Consider the following 20,980-nt stretch of genomic DNA (forward strand, 5'->3'; position numbering starts at 1 on the left):
AGTAAGGTGTGAAGCTCTGGAATACTAGACAGGAGATGAAACCTCTTCTGTCATCAAGCTCATGACAATGGTATCCTGAGCTACCATATTATGTTTCCCCACCACCTCGTTTCTCTTCAAAAAGTGATCAATGTGACTGCGGTCACAGGGGTTTTCAGGATGAGAGAGAGACAAGAATGTTGATTCTATGATCAGAAGGCTTGATTTATTATTTTATGATAATATATATTACATTATAACTATACTAAAAGGAATAGAAAGAAAAGTTATCAGAAGGCTAGCTAAGAATAGAATAGAAAAGAATGAATAACAAAGGTCTGTGTCTCAGACAGAGAGCGAGAGTAGCTCTGCTGTGAGTGGTCAGTAAATCCAAACATCCACAGGAGACCAATCACGGATCCACCTGTTGCATTCCACAGCAGCAGATAACCAGTGTTTACATTTTGTTGCAGCAGGAAAAATCCTAAGAAAGGATTTTAATAAAAGATGTCTGCAACAGATCAAGGTATGTCTTAAAGTAATTTATGCTTTCTTTTTGGCTACTGTCCCAAAGGAGAGTATCACCTGACATCATGTATCCAGTATGGATGTGCAAAGAACCACCCAATTTACAGATACACATCATTGACTCTAAAAGACTCCTCCAGCCACCCACATCCTAACAAACACCTGTTGGGCACTGATTTTAAACACTTGCTCCAGTCTGCACAAGAAATTCCTTTCCTTGATGCGTTGATTCTGCTGACATCCTGAAAGCATTTTGGTTGGATTCCCCATACTTTCAATGGCAGTTTTTCAGATTCAGACATTTGCTGCTCTGAATTCATCAAAGTTCTTTAAGGTCACACAGCTAAGGCTTGTGGTGCCCATCCCAAGTGTCCAAAAGAGTGATAATCTTCCATCTTGCAGTCAAAAAGGTCATACGAGTGACATCCTGTGTTTGACATGGGAGGAGTGGTCTGCTCTGTGATGTTCAATGTGTGATAAGTGGCAACTTGGGATTTTTATTCTCTTAACAAGAATTTTAAATGGTGTCAGCAGATGACAAAGCATTATTTTAACATGTTTTTGTATGGGACTTTGGGAAGGAAATGCCTAGCATGCTTTTTGAAGACCATGTGTAGATTAAATAGGAATTTTAAAACTAAGGTAGTTTTTACCATGAAAACTAATCTGCATGGAGCAAATCTGTATTTAGGACTCCTTTTAGAAAAGAAATTGTTTAGACACTACTGTGTTGCTTTCTTGCCATATATTGCAATGAAAATGTGAGAAAGACTGAGAAATTGACAGAATGACTAAATTCACACAAATTATGTATTCAATTCATGTGTATAGAAATGAATGTCTGTGTTGCAGTTGCATTGTTAGTCGGTGTAATAATCAAACAGGTAATAAGAGTTTTAAACAAAAGGATGAGAGAAAAAAATTCCACTAATCACTAGCAAGATGAGAGCAATATTCATCATATTTATGATATCTATTGATAGATTTATTTATATTTATAATACCTATTGATATATTTATATTTATCTATATTTATGATACCTATTGATATATTTCTTTATATTTATATTTTGATGTATTTATTATGATATTATGATTTATGAATGCTGTGGCCAAATTACTCTCAGTCACATGAAAGAGAATTTTATTCTGTTATTACTAATTGTTGTTTGACAGCTGCTAGGTGGCCACTTCAGAGATTTCTATTTTGCTAAACATCATCAAAGATGTTGCTCTTTCCCAGAAAGTTTCACGGGAATTATTCGTTTGAAGGAAAATACCACTTGAAGCAGGTAGTGGAATTTACCCATTGAGATGCTAGGCTTCTATAAGCTACTGCAGTCCAGTATCAGTGCCAAACTGACCAAACACCGTTGGAGATGACCGGATGACTCTCAAACCCTATTTTTCCCCTTCTTATAGATAAAATTATTAATGCTGTCATTAATTATTACTATATCTTGATACAGAGTTTAATTGTAAATTCCTAGCTTACCTGTGTTCAGGTTTTTGGGGTTTTTTTCTGCTTAGTGGTAGTTGGGAGCCTCTTTTTATTATGGTACATCAGTTTTTAAAATTTTCCCATCATAATGCGGCGTTTTAAGGATCTCACCTGTGTTTTGCTCAAGAACATAGACCACATACTTCTGCTACTCGATGGCGTAACAGTTGCTTAAAACACTTGTTCCTGTCATAAGGGGCAGATGTGTAGATGGTTCAAAAGCTGTGTGGATGTGGCACTATGAGATGTGGTTTAGTGGTGAACATGGTGGTGCTAAGGTTAACTGTTGGACTTGATTATCCTAGACATCTCTTCAAACTTAAATTGATTCTGTGATTCTGTAAGTTTGCATCGATGACCCGCTGGTGTAGAGGTCTATAAACCCTGGCCATAGATGAGGTGGCTTTGTTTGAGTGCGCCCGGCGGAGGGGCGAAACAGCTGCTGTGCAAGTGTGACTGCGAGGGGTGAGGTTAAATCCCTGTGCGCGGCTGATTCCCTAACAGGCTTACAGGGAAATCCTGCACTTCGCAAGCACCGAAGCGGCTCATTTAGTCCGTGAATAATGACACCAGCTCAGAAGGTGTCCGCAGCAGCTGCCCGGTGACAAGCCACAGGGACGGTGCCCGTTCTGAAGCCGCGCCGGGCAGGTGCGGAGGTCCCGGTTCCTCCTGGCTCCGGCTGCCACCGGCGGCTCCCGGCGAGCGCTTTCTGCGCGGGCACGGTCGCGGTCCGGAGCGCTCCGCGGCTGCGGCGTCTCCCCGGCCAGAGGAAGCGTTTGATGTGCGGAAGCCCGGAGGCGTTTGGCGGGACGGCTCCGGCTTCCTTGCGGGGCTGGGGCTGTGCCGAGCCCGAGGTGCCTCTCCCGGCACAGCGGCAGCGGCCGCCCCGGCAGTGCCTTTGTGCGGCCCGGCGGGTGGGGCTGCCCCGCTGCCCAGCCCCGGCCCTGCCCCGCTGCCCCCGGCCCTGCCCCGCTGCCCCCAGCCCAGCCCAGCCCCGGCCCTGCCCCGCCCGGAGGAGCCGCCGGGGGCGGGAGCGCGGCCGGGAGGCGGCGGAGCGGGGCGGAGCGGGGCCGGAGCGCGGCTCTCGCCGGAGCTGGCGCTGGCTGCGCGCCCGAGGTGAGCGAGGGGGAGCGGGCGGCGGGAAGGTGCCGCGGACGGGCGAGGGGGGAGGATTTCAGCTGCGGGCTGCCGGGCTGGCCCGACGGGGTGCGGGGGATGCTCCGAGGCGCACGGCGTGCGGGGACAGCGGGCCGGAGCTGCCGCTCTCGCTGCTTCTCTCGCTGCTGTGCTCCCGCTGCTGCTCCCTTCCCGATAGCGCAACTTGCACCGCTCCAATGAAAAAGTTTTAAAGATGCGTTGCATTAAACCTGCCCTTAGAAATCTCGAGCGTTTCAGGCTTATGCTTTTTTGTAACTTTTGTCTGGTTACGCCTTTTTAACAGCGAGGGCTTAGCTGTAGACTTAGGCAACGTAGTGGTGGTTTCGTAGGAAGACTGAATTTGTTCACGTTTAAGTCTTAGCAGGAAAGCTTCACGCTAATTGTAAGGGAAAATGACGTATTTAGTCACCAAGGTGCAAAAATTTGACAAGGCTAATAAGAAAAGGAGGCAGTAAACAGATTGCAGTAAGGCAGAATTGTGATTGACAGCAGAATCATAGCAGCTTTATTCATTATAGAGATGAAAATAAGGAGTGTATTAGAGGATTTGAAACGTATCTACAAACCTGCATTTAAAAACAACTTCTGGGCCCAGTAAATGAGCTGATTTTTTTGGGGGACGGTTTTTTTGGACTTTATAAATGTGTTTACAGTAGTGCTTCATTCATGTACTGACGTTCTTTGGAATAGCTATGAAATTACTGTCACTGAAGACTCCTTTTCTGTTAAGCTTGGCGTCTCTTGAAAAGGGATAAATAATTTAATGAAACAGTTCTGGATGTTTTGGCTTAGATGTTTGCAATATGAAGCAGTTAGCTAATAAGCTGGTCATCACATCTGAAGGAGAAAAAAAATATGCGTATCAAGGAAGTTTTTTTATTTTTATCCATAAATTGGTTCTGTTAACTAACCAGATAAACTCTGTGACTTCACCTGCAGTCCTTCAGCATCAACCATGAGTTTCCTGATGCTTGAGAAGGTTTTACTCTGGCTTCCTTAGTAACATACACTAAAACTAAGGAGCAGAAGAAGCAGCAGTGCCACTCGTGCAGTCCATTTGTCCTGGAAGCTTTCATGTGGTGGGAAGTGGGGGCAGTGTCCATGGGAACAGCTGGGCTTGGGGAGAGCGTGGTGGATGGCAGAGCGGGATCTGAGCAGCAGCTGCTCTGCAGGAGCCCTGAGCGAGTGTAACCGTGTGTGCAGTTCAGATTCAAGCTTGCAGTCCTCGATCAGTCCTCCTCTCCTTGAATCACAAAACTGGTGTTTGTTATCTAGTGTTTGACTTCGTTTTCAACCATCACTGCAGAAGCTGTGTATGAGGCTTAGGAGTGAGAATGCCACACAGTTGGGCATGGGATGGACAAATTTTATGGAGTTTGGGCGGTATTGAAAAACGAGTGTGAAACCCTTAACTGGTACTTTTCTCCCTAAGTGATGCTTGTGTGACATGGAGGCTCTGGATAAACTGCAGTCACACCTGACTGCCAGTCCTGGATATCTTTGCAGGGGCCCTCGGTATTCTGGCAGCACCCTCTGCTGCCGAAGTGCAGAGTGCAGCTGAGGCTGCATCAACTTCCCTGAAACCAGGAGTCAAAAAGGCACCTGAGCCTTATTAGGTTCTCTGTTCCCTTTTAAATTTTGATGGCTGGATGCTTGGACATTTTTCTTTGTGCATGATCCCTTGAAATCAAGGGGAGTACTAGATTATCCTCAGATTTATCCATACCAAAATAATGTGCTCCTAAAGATACTGAGAATCTTAGTGCAGTGACCCTCAAGGAAATAGTATGTATTCTGATTTAGGAGCATCTGCAGGCGGATTAGGCAGATCTGTGGAAGAAATGCAGTAGGCTGCTGAAAGATGTGCACAGAAAACTTAGGTTGTCCAGAAGAAACCAAGATTTTTCCCTCTCTGCAGAATTTCAGGCACAAATATGAGCATGCAAAAATTATGTCAGAAGAAAAAATCCTCAGATACAGTTTCTTATCAACAGTGTAATTACAAGTGTCAGTAGGAGACTCCCAGTAATTTGAAACCTAGATGCATCTGAGTTCACTGTTTGCATTTGAAATGCATTCCCAACTTCCTGGCAGTCAGGAGTCAAAATTCTCCTTAGTTTTTGAGCACTTGTACAAAATTCTTTAGGAAATGCTACTAGTATCTTGTTCAGCACAGGGTTTTTTCTCTCCCAAAGACTGTGTATTTCTTGTTTGCCAGCCCTTCTCAGATTGAGGCAGGCCTGTGCTGGGGAATCTTTGCCAGGGAGGGCCCAGTGGTTTCCCAAAGGTGCTTTCAGCAGCTCCAGCCCAAAATCTTTCAGCAAATAAAGAAAGACAAAGTGATAGCAATTGAAGCTGTTTGAGGATAATTTTAGGAGCTAAATCCAGGGAAAGAAACCCCTTGGTTAGCTATGCATTGTATAATTGTATTTATTACATTTTAATTAAAAAAAAAATCATGATGACACTTTGCTACCTTCTAACCTTTGGGTTATGGGTCAGTTTCAATACCAGAAATAGTTATGAAAAGAGAGTTGAAGACGAAATTAAGTGGTCTTCTAAGTAATTCAGGTCATGCCTCATGCTGAGAACACAATTTTTTAAAGGTTTATTAATTGTGGCTTTAATTTGCTTAGTAAATATATCTATTCTTTATCCCCTCAAAGCTTCTGTTTCCTTGCAGGATGATCCTAGTGAGGACATGAATTACTCACCTGTGGAGTTTGCCTTTTGCCTGTACATATACCTGGGGAGATCCTGATGGCTCCACATGTTTACTAAAATCAGATATAGTTAGATCATTAATGTAGTGACTGATTTGCACTAGATGCCAAGAGTTTATTTAATCCCTCTGATACACATACATACTTTTACCAACATTTGGCTTCCCTTCAGTGATGAGGAGAACACAGGGTCCTGGAAATCATTTCCAGGATTCTGGAAATGTCCAGAATTTTTTCTGGACATTTTTTCCAGTGTCTCCTTATTTTCACCTCTACAAAAATTAGTCTTAAGTGTACCCTGGTTGTCTTCATGCTAGTTCAAACCCAATTCTATTCTACTGGTTCTGAGTACCTCCAGTATTACTTTTGCTGAAATTTGCTGTCCATTTTTCAGTCTCTCTGTATGTTCCTCAAAATACAGAACTCAGACCTGAGTATTTCTTCATTTGTGCAATCACTTTTGCGTGTGCATTGTTACAGTGACTGAATATTGTATTATACTGTCTTAATAGCACCCCAGCTTCTCCCAAACATTTCTTCCATTTCTTAAGAACATTTTTGAATGCTAGCCTCATCCTCCAGTTCACATGTGATCTTACTTGTCTTATGTCTGCAAGGCCTATGTTTTATCCTGGAGGGAATTGAAATGTTTTTGACATGGTTTGTTTGTGACCAGTGTTGGCTGCTGCTCATGTCTGTCTGTTGGAGTATTTCTGGCTGAATTTAATCTTCTCTAAACTTGAGATCAAAGTGTAAGGAAGAAAAGCAGAGCAGTTCACTCAGACTGAACTGTGGCTCTTACGTTCAGGCTTTTGGGCTGAGCACTGTTTTCTGCTTCTATCCTGCATTGCAGACTTACTGATGGTAATTTTTAGGCTGGAATTCAGACTTAAGAAGATTTTTTTCTGAAGGAATTGTTCAAAACTTAGGTCAGAAAAGGTAATGTTTGTTTGAAAACTGAATCTTAAATAATGTAGGCCAAAAGCTAATTTAACTGAATGATTAGGAAAAATGCTTACTTGAGCTCAATGATGCAACTTAGAGGGATGTGCTGTCAAGGAAACTGATGACAAGACCTCTTCTTGACAGTCCTGCCTCTTTGTTTTAAAAACTCTCTTTTATCCCATAATCTGAGCAAAGGTCATCCCCCCCCCCCAAAAAAAAAAAAGGGAAAGAAAGAAATGTTTCATAAGAGGCTGAGCTTTGGGGCAAAATTGTAGTTTTGGCCTAAATCCTTTGCATCTGTCACTGCATAGCTGTATCAGTCCTATACATGGAATGAAGTGTAAGCCATAACTAACCATAAAAATGGAGCTTTACAAAAATCCTGAGATTTTCCTGCCCATCTTGCCGGCAGGATATAGATTTGGCAGATTTTTCCATCTTCCTCTACTACCACTGGTGGCCTCCTGAGTTATGCTACAAATGAGCGTCGTTTAAATTGTCAGGAAGTTGACTGTATTGCAGCCTTGTCCTAAAGTGATGTGTGGAAATCATACAGAAGTCTTTCTGAATGAAAGGGTGTAGCACTTGTGAAAAATAGGGCGAGAAAGCATGAGAAAACTGAGCAGTTTTGTCTTTAAGGAGAAGCTTCTGCCTCTTGGTGTACCCCAGCCTCACACTGTGGGGTGACATATCAGCCTTTATGATTAATGGATCCAAAGCCACAGAGACTCTGAGCAGAGGTAATTGTCAATTATTTTTGCAGTCTGGAAAATACATAAACTGATGCAACAAAATTTTTGGTATAATTATTTGTTAGTTCACTCACTGCTTAGGGGATTTAGCAGGCAATTCTGTACTTTGGTGTAATGCAAAATAAGTTCATGTTCACCTGCTAGTCTGGTTGTTGCCTGGAGAAGTGCCAGACCTCCACATCCACCTCTGGTATTTGTTACTCCTTGATGCATTTTTAACACTCAGAGTCTTAGAGGTTAAAATTGTGGGAATTAGGAGATAGGACCTGACGTAGTTTGGCTTGTTGAAAGTTGAAGGATGATGTGGGAAGCATGAGGATAGGTAACCTTTGGGCTGTGTTACTCCAGAGGTAGCTGTGTGGTGTAGTTGTACAGCATGCATTTAAAATAATAATTTTTCAACTGTAAACTGATCCTAGTTACCATACAGGAAAATCCACTTAAAGTTTGAGCCCAGCTGTTAAATGCATAACCACGTCTGTGTTCAGGAGGTTCAGACTGCAGCTGTTGTATGGTACCCCTGGATATTAATCTCTCACTACTAATCAGCAGCAAAAGTAGCTTATGGTGAACATTACAGATGCTCGAAATCTCACCTCTTCAGCATCATACCTGGAGGGAGGATAGCAAATACTTGGGTCTTTCCTTCTTTCCTTCCCTCCTTCCTTGTTTTTCTAGGAGATGTGGTTCAACTCAGGCCATGAGAAATGTACTTTGCACCACTTGTTGTGAATTGGAGTTTATCACCCATCCTCACCTTGCAGAGATACTGGGTTTGAAGGCCTGACACGTCTTGCATTGGCAAGCACTTGACTTGTGTGATTTTTGAAAGCCTGTTGTTCCAGATTCATCACTAGAAAGCAGAATACTTAAGAGGACTGAAACTAGGTGTGCCATATGTTAGCCCCAATAGCCGTGAAGTGTTTAAAAGACCTGCATGATTTTAAGCTTGGATGGACTTTTTGAGACTCACAGGACTACTCTCTTCCTTGAGTTATTTGCCGAAATGGAGACTTAATTCATTTAATAAATAAACAAACAGGGCTAGTGTGTTGGTTTAGTTATCCAGACTAAGGACAGTCTTGTCTTTTTACTAACCTGTATTTGAAGCTCTTCTATTTGTTAGCATTTGACACTGAAAACTGACTGTACTGGACATATTTTTTAATGCTGCTGATGTTTATGATGTTTATCAATGGAGTTACTGTGCTATTGCAGTGGTACTGGTCATCTCTCAGAAGATTTTGGGCTGCTGCTTCCGACACAATGTATTCTTGTGTGAAGTCAAAACATGCACACTAAGCAAGTATATTGTTCTTCCTGTGCTGAAATGTGTCTTTGCATTGGCTTGGCAGCAAAAGGTACTTCAGCCATAGCATATAAACATTCCATGAAAAGGAAATAGGGTATTCATTGCTCCTCTTTTGAAAGAGAGTTTGGGAAATGCTGCTTGCTGGGCTTCTTCAAATAAACTCCTGATCTCCTTTGGGACAGCTCTGCTGTCCTGGCTCATCCGGTGGCCCTGTAATGCACTCAGGAGGTGTTTAAGGAGCACAGGGGTGATGGGAAGTGTTAGATTTGTCTCTGTTCCTGCTTTGCTGAAGTTAATGACCTTCTGGTTTCTGTTTTAAAAACATTCAGTGAGCTGCACAGAGAAGTGCAGCCCCTTTATTACTAATCTACAGTATAAATATTAGCCTTTTGTACTAATTTTGCTTTGCTAAGAAGATCACATCTGTGAGTATTAGGTCATAGTATTCAAAAGGATATTTGTATCAATCAGGCAGGATTTTGAAGTAATAGAGTGCCAAATGATCACAAAGATTACCTTCTAAAATTTTTTTTCTGCATTTCTCAGTTCCCCAAAGGAGAAAAAAGAGTGTATTGAATGGGAATGCTACCCTTTCCAAGACAGTTGTTTGCCAATGGATGAAATTTAGGAATGGATAGGAAGGGAAAACCTGGTCATGTTCTGTAAAAGAGCTTATTATAGTGATAACAGATCTTCTGAGATGGGCAAGAGTGGGACTATGGGGAGCCAGAGATGTCAGGTGGGTCTTTGCTGATTTTATGCAAGACATTAAACATTGTAAAAATGGAGTTATTTAGTGTTTCCGTGGCTTCACTTAATTGTAAATGTTACCTTAATTTGTTCTTTCTATTCTCTTTTGCCACAATCCTTTTTTTCTCCTCCACTTCTCTTTAGAGGAAGCCAATACAAGTGTGACATTTTGGGGAACAAACAGCCTGATGATGTGTCAGGATGTAGGAATTTGCTTAAGTGTCTGACAGCATTCCCTTGAGTGTTTGTTTGTCCCAGCAGTATTTGGTGTCCAGTACACAGTTTTGTTACCCAGAGTGCTCAGTGGGATTTGACCTTTTTTCCCAGCCTTTGAAATACTGAACTTTTGGTGGATAGGGAGTAAAATGTAGTAATTCATTTGAACCTGTTGTTTAGGAATGTTTGATCTACTGGTGTCAGAGGCAGTGTCTGTGGTCCCTGGGATAAGTGGTGTGAATAAAAGCTGAGCAGTCTGCATGAAACTTCAGCACCTCAGGAGCTCCATGAATACCAGCACTATAACCCAACCTAAGCTGATTGGGTGAAAAATGTGGCTTCCTGTCTTCACTTGAAAAAAATGTTTTTCAGGCTTACTGACATGCATACTGCAAATTTAATTTTCATAAATATTTCGTCTCTTTCTTATGCTCAATTTAATCTATCAAAGCCACATGGTGCAGGAGACATCTGGGATTGTACTTAATCAGCTGGGTTTCATTTGCAGGAGGTTTCCAGCAAATTTCTTTTTCTTCCCAAACACAGAATATCTTGTTGGCTGTGCAGAGTACTGGGAAAATCAGCGTGAGTGACATAGCTTCAGGAACAGATGGGCTTAGTTTCTTCTTTTACCTGGGTTAGGTACAATCTAAGGCTCTGCATGGGAGGCTTTGTTTTGTATCTGGTCAGCCTAAGCAATAAAAGAATGGGTTTTTTTTCCTAACTGTGGCACCTTGTATACAGAGTGAAACTTTACCAGCTACATTCTTCTTTAGTGGTAAAAAGCATAGAAATTCTAGTCTGAAATGTCTGAAATTTACAACCTAATTCTATATTGACATATGCTGTGCTCAAGCAACATATATATTAAATAAATAAATTATTAATTGAATATCTCCTATAAAATCTGAATGCATATTAATTAGGCCAGTGTGACATTAAACTAACCTCTTTTCTATTATGACTAAGTAACAAGTGAAAACTCAATCTTTTGTTTAAATTGTTAAATGTATTCTGTTTGATTAAGGGGCGCCAAGTAGACTTTGTTGAATGAATGATGGCTGCCTGTGGGAAGTCACCAGCTGAAAATACAGCTACAGATGAAGAAATAACATTTTCACCTTCCGAATCTGTCATTACTGACTTCAGTTTTGCAAATAAATTTAGACTTGGGGAGCATTCTTTCAGATTGGTTTTCAAAGAGCTGGAACATCTCATAAAATTTATTATTTTTAAATGTAGTTTTCTCTTAGCACTTCAGTTGTTAGTAGCTACCTGAAGATGTATTTTATTCATTATTTTTGTTGCCTTATAAATTGGAAAATAAGTAAATATATACCAGAGGTCATCAGTAAAAAGAGGGAAGGTAAAAGTGTCTGAAGCTATTATGGCCTTTGTAAAATTTTGTATCTGGTTCTGTCTGGATCAGTTGTTATTAACACATTTTCCTGTTAAAAAAGAAGGGAAGATTAAAAATATCTATCTGTGGCTGTAAAGAAGAAGATTCGAGAAGGTTTTTGCTGCAAATAGGCACAGCCCAGTGAGGATTAAACTGTCTAGGGAGTGTCTTGTTCATGTGGGAAAATTTGGGCATGGAATTGCTGCTGTGTATGAAATAGAGAGGCTGGGATGTGTAATTGTTTCTCCTTGGTAGTGGCTGTATTACATGTACAGAAATTCACATTTCTCTTAGATTACAGTTCCCATGCAAACCCAGATACTGATGTGTAGTGATATTCTTGGCATTTTTCCTGGTCAATTCTCTTTAAAACAGGCTTGTCCAAAATGTTTGTGATTGATGCAGTGCCTTTAGTAGCAGCCAGTGAGAGCTGACACTATCATTGAGGGTGGTTATTTGCAGTACTCTGCAGTGCTTTGATTTTTGAAGAGTTTTAACGCTTGTCTTAGGCTGATTGTCCTCTGTTGCAGAGGGAGATGCTGTGTTTTCTACAACCTGAGAAAGATTCAGTCTGGAATATCTGCTGTCATTGTACTTTGTTAATGTTTTTCTATTAAGCACTCTTTCATAACTTAGACATAAATCCCTTAGAAATTCTTCGTTTTGGGGACAAAAAAAGTCCTAGACCCTTTCTACATCTGTGGCCATGCTCTTCAGTCATGTATGTATTTTGTGTAATAATAAAATAGTAAAATCAAAGAAAAGCAGACTAAAAATTGTGTGAAAATCTAACCTTTTAAAGCAAGCTTCTTTCCCTTGGAACATGTTTGTGCAGTCAGCTAGCATCTTGCCACCAAAGAGCTCTAAAATAAACCTAATGTTACAGCCTTCCTTTTGTAACAAATATCTTAAGGTTATTTTAGGTAACAAAGAGAACTAAAGCCTAGCTGATGTAAAAATAAGGGAAAATCTGTCTCTAAAACATAATGGTTTTAATAGGTGAAAAAGCTCTTGTTTTTCTGCCACTTAGGTAAGTGATTTGTTGGCAGAGTCTTCTGTGTGTTTAGAGAGCAAGAAGGGAATTCAGTCTGCAGCTTTTCAGCCTTGGGTGACAGACAGACTGACAGACAGACTGACAGCAATTCTGCCACCCGTGTGCTTTCATGTCCTGGCTCTAAGATGACTCTGTTGGCTCTGGAAGTGCCTTCCTGCTCTCAGTGGGCAGTTCTTAGATGGGTGTTACCCTAAGGGAAGGCTGCAGCCCTGCCATGGACATGCTGGGAAGTGGAGGACAAATAGCGGAGATGGGAATTGCTGAAAAAAATCTCATTTTGGTGCACTGCTCCTGCTTCTCTCCAAGCAAGTTGTTTGTACTTGTAGGAAAACACCTTCCACACTTGGATTGAGGAGCTGGAGGAGTGCTGTGGTCCTGTGGTTAGGTTTACACTTAACACTGGGTTAGGTTAACACTTATGTCTGCACCGGAGGGATTTTTCAGAGCTAAGTAAAGATAGTGGTATAAATCTTTGTTACATTTTAATATAGATCTAAAAGATGTGTGGGAATCTGTGCTTCTGAAACTGTTGGCTAGAATGATAAGATTTTTCTTACTGTGTGACAGCATTAATTATTTTTATATTTTCAGTGTTTATTGGCTACTATTTCTTACATTTATACAAAAAATAGATAGTATTAGGGGAAAATTCAGTTTTGAGTGGTGTGAAAAAAACCCATTAAACTCATCACTGTAAATATTTGGTATAACTCTACCACTCCGCCTGCTCCAGTTTCTCTTGACTGTTTAATATTTCAGTGGTAGTAACCAACCCTTTTCTGAAGGAAAGAATACAGCTCAATTTTCTGAAAAAAACTGTGTTTAGTTCACTAATGACCTTTCAAAGATACTAAGCTTTGTAGAATAATCCCTGGTTTGATTTGTGGATCCAGATCCACAGAAGTTCTGCAGCTGAACCAAGTTTGGCTCGTTTCAGTGGGAGTTATTCACAAAGATACTCTTGTGAATCTGGTCTGTGCTTTTGTTTTACCTTCTCTCCTGTAAAAATGGAAATAGTAATGCAGTCTGACTCCACCGAGCTGTTCAAGAGAGACATTAATTGGGAGTAGCTGTCTCTGCTGGTGACAAAGGCCACAGAAATATTTGTAGTTACAAGGAACAGTACAAACAGTAACAGACTGCTGCTGTTCCACGTGCTGGACCAAGTGGCTTTCAAAATCTGAGTGCCAGCCCACTCAGGCCATGAAGTACTGCCATGTTACATTCTCAATGTTTTTCTCAGGGCAGTTTAATCTAAAATAAGGGAGAGTAAATTTCCCTTGCAGAATGGCAGAGAGTTTGTCACCACGTGCCCGACAGGATCTTCACGTGTGAAGGCATCCGTGTTTGGGCCTCCTTGCAAGAAACGTAGGAGGAGGGATGTGGCAGGGGAAGGGTGTGTGTTCCAACCTCAGCACTCCGAAACTGAATCTGTTAATCTGGGCTGCTTCCTGATCTGGACCAAGTAATTCAACCAATCCTTAATGTACTCAAGGTAATACATTTTAAGGACTTAAAAGTGGCATTTAGAGAGAAAATTTATAGATCTTAAATGATGTCAGCTTTTGAGTTTCACATACCAAGTAAGTCAGTCTACACCAGCCCAAAACAGATGAAAATACTCTTACTAGTGCTACAATCAAATTGTGCTTATGTTGTACATGCAGCCTTTGACTTCTGTGCATATGCATTGCTGTGCAGTCTTCAGCTGCATGATAACACATTAACTTTTCCATTGGACCCCTGATTTCTTCAGTATAAAGGATGAACAATCCTCACCTAATGAGTCCCTATTCATTATTTTATTTAGTGTGACCATCACCTTATTTACCACATGCTATTCAAGCCCTGCTGAGGCCGTGATTATTCATTTCCTCATGTTTTTTTTCCCTGAGACACCCATCATTATAGTGTCATTACTGTAACATTACTGTAATTGTACCTGTGAACTGCAAGTTTAGATGTAGAAATCACCAAGGTTAGTTAGACAAAGGGATATCTGTCCCCCCATTTAGCAGATGGAGCATTGAGGGAGAGGACAGTTCAGGCTAGGAGAAGACACTCAGGCTGCAGTTTCACATTTGGGTAAAACCAGCCTAATTTAGCATGTGAGTAGCCCTGTACAACTCCTTGCTGTTGACTCTTCTCTCTACTTGTCCCTGGGATTTAGGCAGCTGCACGGTGGAGCAGATCACTGATGTGACTGCAAAATAAAGCCACCAAAACAGAAGGAAATTGAATTTTTGGTTGGACTCTCTTTCAAAGGAAGTGTGTCCTGACATGGCTAAATCCCATTGTGACATCCTTGTTTTGCTGCATGCTTGGTTTTGAGGCACTCTGGGCTCCATCCTTTGGCATGCACTTGAGGAATGAAGGACCTTTTTGGCATCAGTGATACCTGTGAATGCTGACTGTGCTGCGTCATCAGAACTGAGGTTTTCAGGCTGAGCACACAGAGGAGTGGACCAAAGAATTGGGGACTGCTTGGAAAAGAGTGGTTTAGGTGTTTGTTCTGGCTTCACCCCCAGGTACTGCTGGGGGAGACAGGTCACCGCAAAGTATCAAGTGGCATTGCTTGCAGGTCATTCCTTCTCTTTTTTCTTTTTTAGAAGTTTTTTTTTCTACTTGGGGTTATTTACCTCATCTACTTTTTAAGTGTCTGCCAATAATTAAAAAAGGGTTCTACACACTGTGATAAATATACTTTGTTAAATTTGCTGAAGTAACACTAATTCAGCCATCTCCTTAGTCGGCAGCTGGGTTAGGTGAGTTGATGATTTTTTTTAGTGTGCTTCTAACATATTGTGGTTTTATGGGTTATTGTTTAGACTTTGAAAAAAGTCAAGTGGAAAACAGAAGTCTTCTCATCTAGCACACCCCTCTATTGTGCCAAAGCATGATGCAGCACAATGACCATGCATATCCATGTCACCAAACGTTTCCCTTGAGTGAACAAAGTGGCACAAAGAATAGGTTGCAAATCTCCATGTGTCCAGCACTTGGAAGGGACAGGATGTTTTGCTAGGGCCTTGCTGAAAGGTTTTTCCACAGAGGAGTTATGAGATTCAACAAATCAAAGTGCAGCTCTAAGCTGCAGAGAAACATCCAGCACCTCTTGTTTTCACCCAACTCAATTTTCCCCTGCACATTCCCCTCCTTATGTGACTTTATAAAGTTCCCAGATTTCTCAGCTCACTTCTGCTGCTTACCAGTTTTATGTCTGATGTTTTTTCTCAGCTTTTCAGTCCAGCTTGGTCTATCTCTCAACCCATTCAGTTTCCTCCTCAGCTCCCAAATACTGGGATGAACAGTACCATCCACTGTGCTGTAGCACTGCCTGCCGTAGCCTCTCACAGGCAGGAAACAAGGCTGCTGGAAAAGTCCTGCTGAGCTGGCATATTCCTTTGAAGGTGACATTGTCAGGAAATTCAACTCCTCAGATCCCTGGACTCTGAATTAGTACAGCCAGGGACAGTTACTGATTTATTGTTGGGCCATTCTAGGTCAGATCTTTGAAGGAGCTGCAACAAATGCACTCCTTCTTCAAACTCTTCTGCTCATGAGTAAAGATTTTGTTTAAGCAAAGCTTCATGGAATGTACTGTAATGCTTCAAATTAGATGTAAAGATTAGACCTTAAAGATCATCTAGTTCCAACTGCCTCCTCTGCTATGGGCAGGGACACCTTTCACTTGACCAGGTGGATCAAACCCCATCCAAGCTGGCCTTGAACACTTCCAGGCATGGGGCATCCACAGCTGCTCTGGCAACATATTTCCAGTGTCTCACCACCCATGTTCCTTCTCAATACTTTTGAAAGTCTCTAGGCTAGTGTGCCAATGATTAAAGTAAAGCTTTTAGGAGAAAAAAAAATCAATCTGTGAACACTTTGAACAATTTTTTTCTTTGGACTCACATTATCAGTATTTTAGGAGCAATGGAAATTTCATGGCCATGTGGGCATCCAAGATTGAAATTGCAGTTTAAATCAAAGGGGTTTTTTATAATTTTTTGGCAATATTTCCAATAATGCCCAGTATAAGGAGTGGCTTATGCTTTGTAGCCTTTGGCATGTGATTCATCAACCAGGTTACATTGGTAGCACCTCCACACCATTCATTTCAGGAGGGAGGAATTCAGAGTCTCACAGGATCAGGTTGTTCTTTGGATGTTTTTTGTATTCCTGTAATGCCTAATGCCACCTGGCAGAGATTTTTTACTTTGATACATGTTGTCAAAGTGAAAAGGGATGTTTCTGCTGCTGTTAACAGGCAGCTGTTGGGGGTGTTAACTCGGCTGTTCCGGGAGGGTGTTTGCTCTTCCCTGCCACTTTCATCTCCGGATTCTAAGAAAGGAATTTTTTACTTAGGCAAAACATAGTTTTTCCCAGTTGGCAGCTGGGAGAATAAGGATTAAGTTCTCTAAACAAAGCTCAGTGCCCTTGTCAGGTGTCTCTTTTCAGATGGTCTCCAAAGCCATAGTAATCAAAAGGCAGGTTTCAGGCAGAGCATTCCTTCGAAACACCTGCTGGATGGAGCTGAACACAGTGTCCTTGGAGTGTATTGTGCTCTAACAGTGTGTCCTTTGTGGAAATTTCCCCTGAAATTCACTGGACACAGACAGACCATAAGGAAATAGAAGACACTTCTGCAACACTGGGAGCACTTGGTGTCTGTTTCCATAACCCTCTTGAGAAGATGCATGAAGGAACTCTTTGCACTGGCATTTTTCCTTCCTGTTTTTAAACATTCTTTTGCCTGTAATGGATCCAGGCTCTAACGAAAATTTCATTCCTGTTAAGAGAGAACTGGTATTGTAAAAGCCTGGCAGCTTGAGTCCAGCTGAGCTGACTGGTGGATCTTCATCTCCACTCTTGTGCGTGGCCCTTGTTGGCTTTCCTATATATCATCTTCTTTCACACTACACTGCAAATGCTACTTTTCACCTTCCCCTATAAATTAACAATTCGGTTGCATATGCATGGTAATCCTCTGCTAAATGTGAAGTTCTCCAGCTGTGCACAAAGAACATAAAGCTGTGGAAAGTAAAATTTTACTGCTCTGACAACCAAAACCTCAACTGGCAGAAGCTGCTGTTCACAAGAGATCTCATACATTGAATAGGGGAAGACATGGTAAATTGTGTTATTCATTCCAGTTTCAGTTTGACTCATTTGAAAAATCAAAGCAGTTTATAAAGTAGCCTTATATTTCAAAATATTGATTAACCTTTTGGAAGAGAAAGGAAAAAAAAAGGATTGTGTAGATGAAACTGAACATCTTCCTAGGGAAATAGCATTAAACAATTAAAGGTCTGGAGACAAATGTGATATGGATTTTCTTATTTGAAAGAGATGTTTTCTTGCCTGCCTTAAAAATAATCTCAGAGGAGATTAGGAAACGTGGGTAGAGTCAGAGAGTGATTTTTAATGCTTCTTTGTTCTTCTGAGATTAAGCTATTATGATCAACACAGTACAATGTTCAAAGTGTAATAAAAATATGTTTTAATTTAACTTAAGGCTTGCTGCAACTTCTCAATCTCCTGAGTGAAGAAAAAACAAAATACTATAGTCTCCTTATTTCCAAAGATTCAGTGTTTTTTCAAAACAGTTTTTCCCTGAGATCCTTAGCAATTCTTTAGCTGTTGTTTTCCCTTTTTATTCCTAAACCTCTTTTTGAAGAGAATAGTCTGGGATAGAGGGCTTGGAACTAGGTGACCTTTAAGATCTTCATAGTCCCTTAAAATTCAAACCATTTTATGATTCTAGGATTTCAGACTGTCACCAAGACTGATGCTACAACTGATCTAACTTCTATTCATATTCTGATGTGAATACAATAATGGGAACAGTATTGTTGGAATCTTGGAATTCCAGTGATAGAATTATCTTGATAAACACTTTGCAGAGAACAGATCTTTTGGCTTGGTGAGCAATTAACAGTAATATGTAGTCTCTCTAAAACTATAATATGTGTTTTATGAATGTTACATTGAAACATTTTGGGTTTAGGTTATTTTCTTTATTGTTCATTAGGCAAAGTTAGAATTTCAGTGTTATGAAATTAAAAAGTGGAATTACATTAAATTAATTTTTTTTGTACTAAAAATTAAGAGATACAGATTCAGTTTTTGAATTAGTTCTATTTGCATTTTGTCAAGAGTGACGGACAGTAAGTGTGCAAAGAACTTTGAATTGTCTAGGCTGTCCCTCCACCTGATAGCCCTGTACCTAAACCATTTCTGACACCTGTTTGTCTAATAATTTTTTAAACCTTTGGGAAGAAATGTTTATTCTTGCACCTCTGTAAACAGTCTGCTTCCCTTCATTGTTAGGGTTTCAAAGAAAAGTTGATGTTCTGGGTGTCTGAGATCTCAGTGTTCAAGTTTCAGCCTTTGTTTCTCACCTCGTGCAAGTGCACAAGGAGCAGGGCTACATTTCATCTGTCTTTGCAGAGAATCTTTACTCATTTCAGAGCTGTTACCATGTGGTCCTTGTCTCTAGACTGAATAAATCTCATAATTGTAGTCTGTCCTCATAATTAATTGTTTTTAAATTGGTGAAGATGCTTTTTGTGACTTTCTGGATTTGTTTTTCACAAGTTTTTCTCCCCTGGGAGCAATGCTGCCCAAAGCGCAACACCGCTCTTGAAGTGAATTTCCTGCCCTGAGCAGGAGGCTTGTTTATCCTTTCTTACACAGAGGAGTCTGTTGATATCTCCTGGTATTGTAACTGCTTTCTCATAAATTATTACACTGATGACTCACATTAAGTCAGTGACCTCCTGTCTAGTGCTGCACATTATTGACTAGCCAGTTGTTCTCCACGTTGCGTTTGTGCGCCAAATGATGACAGTTCATTATTTGGACTTGTCCTTACTGAATTTGTGGTGTATCAGGAATGTCTCTTATGGATTTGTCATCAGTGCACATTGTTCCTGTTGTTAATAATTGCTGCTATTTTTACAGAGGGTTTGGGAGCAGGTCGAAATTACAGAGTATAATGGTATTGGTGGCAGCACATGGAAATACATCCTCACTGCTGCCAGGGGAGGGAGCTGGAGTTGGCAGGGGGGTATGGGAATGGGGAGAAACTGTCCTGCTGCTTCTTCTGATAGGGAATTAGGAAAAAATTGTATGGGAGGCTGGGACCACTCCTGCTCTTCATCTGGTTGGTCTCTCTGCCCCCATTCCCATGTGAGTAGTTCCAGCAAGTTGGATTTCTGTGGCTCACATGTAGGCATGCAAGAGGGCCAGTGGCTGCTTCCCCCATCAGTGGCCTGCTCCAGTCCTGAAGATGTTCCCTGCAGACCTTCATTGCTGAAAGAGCAGTCCCCTTGGGGGGTAACATGAGTTTTTTTGAAAAAGGCAGGCTGTGCTTGGCCCGGGAAGGAAGCGCAAGGAGACTTGGTGGTTCACCCAAACCTCAGCTTTCATTTAAGCTGCTCAAAACGTGGAGCAAGTGTTAACTGCTGCAGTGATGGCCCCCCTTCCTCACGGTGGCTGTGAAGTGATGGATTATGTACTGTCTTACTCACAGCTAGTTCAGTTGTGCTGGAGGTGGGAGCTTGAACTGTAAAACCTCTGAAGGACACCTTTGCATCAAGACATGTCCATCCTAGATATTTGATAAGATTATTTTTCATTCATCTGTGGATATTTATCTCAGCTGTGGGCAGAGAACAGCTCCACTTGGAGAGGCTGATGTGGAACCCCTGCAGCAGCAGCTGCTCTTTGCTCTGCATTCCCAGGGTCAGGTGCTGCTGCCACATCCCTGTTGAGCTCAGGGAGGCACTTCCCCACTGGCACGGAGGGATCCTGCTATCTCTCTCACAGGATGTGGAGGGAGATCAGTGCCGTGGCTGCTTCGTGTCATCCACAATTCCACATGTCAGTATTCTTGCTAACCTTTTCAAACAGTACCAAGAATAAATGATTGACATCTGAAACAGCACATTTGTTCTTAGCAGCAAAGACTAGACCCAGAGTGACTTATTGTAAAGCTTCTCTTCCACCAGACAGCCATCTATATTGAAGCTTATTAAAGTCATGTGTTCAATTTTTTCATAATTGCCCCCATTCAAACTATGGCAGGCTGCCAGGAAAGCACTAAGTGGAAGTTTCTGTCAGTCCACCTGTCTTTCTGCAGCTAACGAAGTGTGCCGGTTTTTGTCTTGTAGACGTTACACAATTCACTGTCAGAGGAACTTGTTATATATAGACTTAAAATAAATTAGTGTGAGACAAGGCCAAAGCCATTCAACTCTACTTCTTTGTACAGCAAGTCATGTATTTATTATACAGAGTGACACATTAATACTTTGTTTGGGTGGAGAGCTTATTCTTAAACAAGAACAGGCAATTCTGGTTCTTGGCCATATCCATCTGTTAAATGTCCTAATTAAAAAGGATGACATCCTGTGTAGCATGGGTTTCATCAAGGGCACCCACCAGTCTGGATTATGGCTCTGCTACTTTCATTTATGGGTTAGTTTGAAGCTCTTCAGGCAAAGAGCAAGGGTTGCCATGTTTTCAGGCCCTTGTCCTCTGCTAAAGCTCAGTTTTCAGCAGAGGTCTCCTTTTGCTACACTTCTAACCATAGGAGAACATCAGCAATTGCCTCCCATCAGCTTTCTTGGAGAAGTGGGAAATTAATTTTACAGTCT

General features: G+C 41.4%; 1 protein-coding gene across 7 annotated transcripts in view; it reads left to right on the top strand.

The window, feature by feature from the left end:
• BMPR1B (bone morphogenetic protein receptor type 1B) overlaps positions 1 to 20,980 on the top strand; it is a 231,235-nt gene that overhangs the window by 153,684 nt on the left and 56,571 nt on the right. The window contains exon 1 of one of the 7 annotated variants that reach the window (XM_014265405.3): positions 2,469 to 3,124. The exons of the other annotated variants lie outside the window; for them this stretch is intronic. Within the exon in view, the coding sequence (XP_014120880.2) occupies positions 2,788 to 3,124 (337 nt within the window). The 5' untranslated portion in view covers positions 2,469 to 2,787. Of the gene's footprint in view, positions 1 to 2,468; positions 3,125 to 20,980 lie in introns of those variants that run through there. 7 annotated transcript variants of the gene reach the window in all.

Source organism: Zonotrichia albicollis, chromosome 5, assembly GCF_047830755.1.
Source record: "Zonotrichia albicollis isolate bZonAlb1 chromosome 5, bZonAlb1.hap1, whole genome shotgun sequence".
In the NCBI taxonomy this organism is placed as follows: Eukaryota; Metazoa; Chordata; class Aves; order Passeriformes; family Passerellidae; genus Zonotrichia; species Zonotrichia albicollis.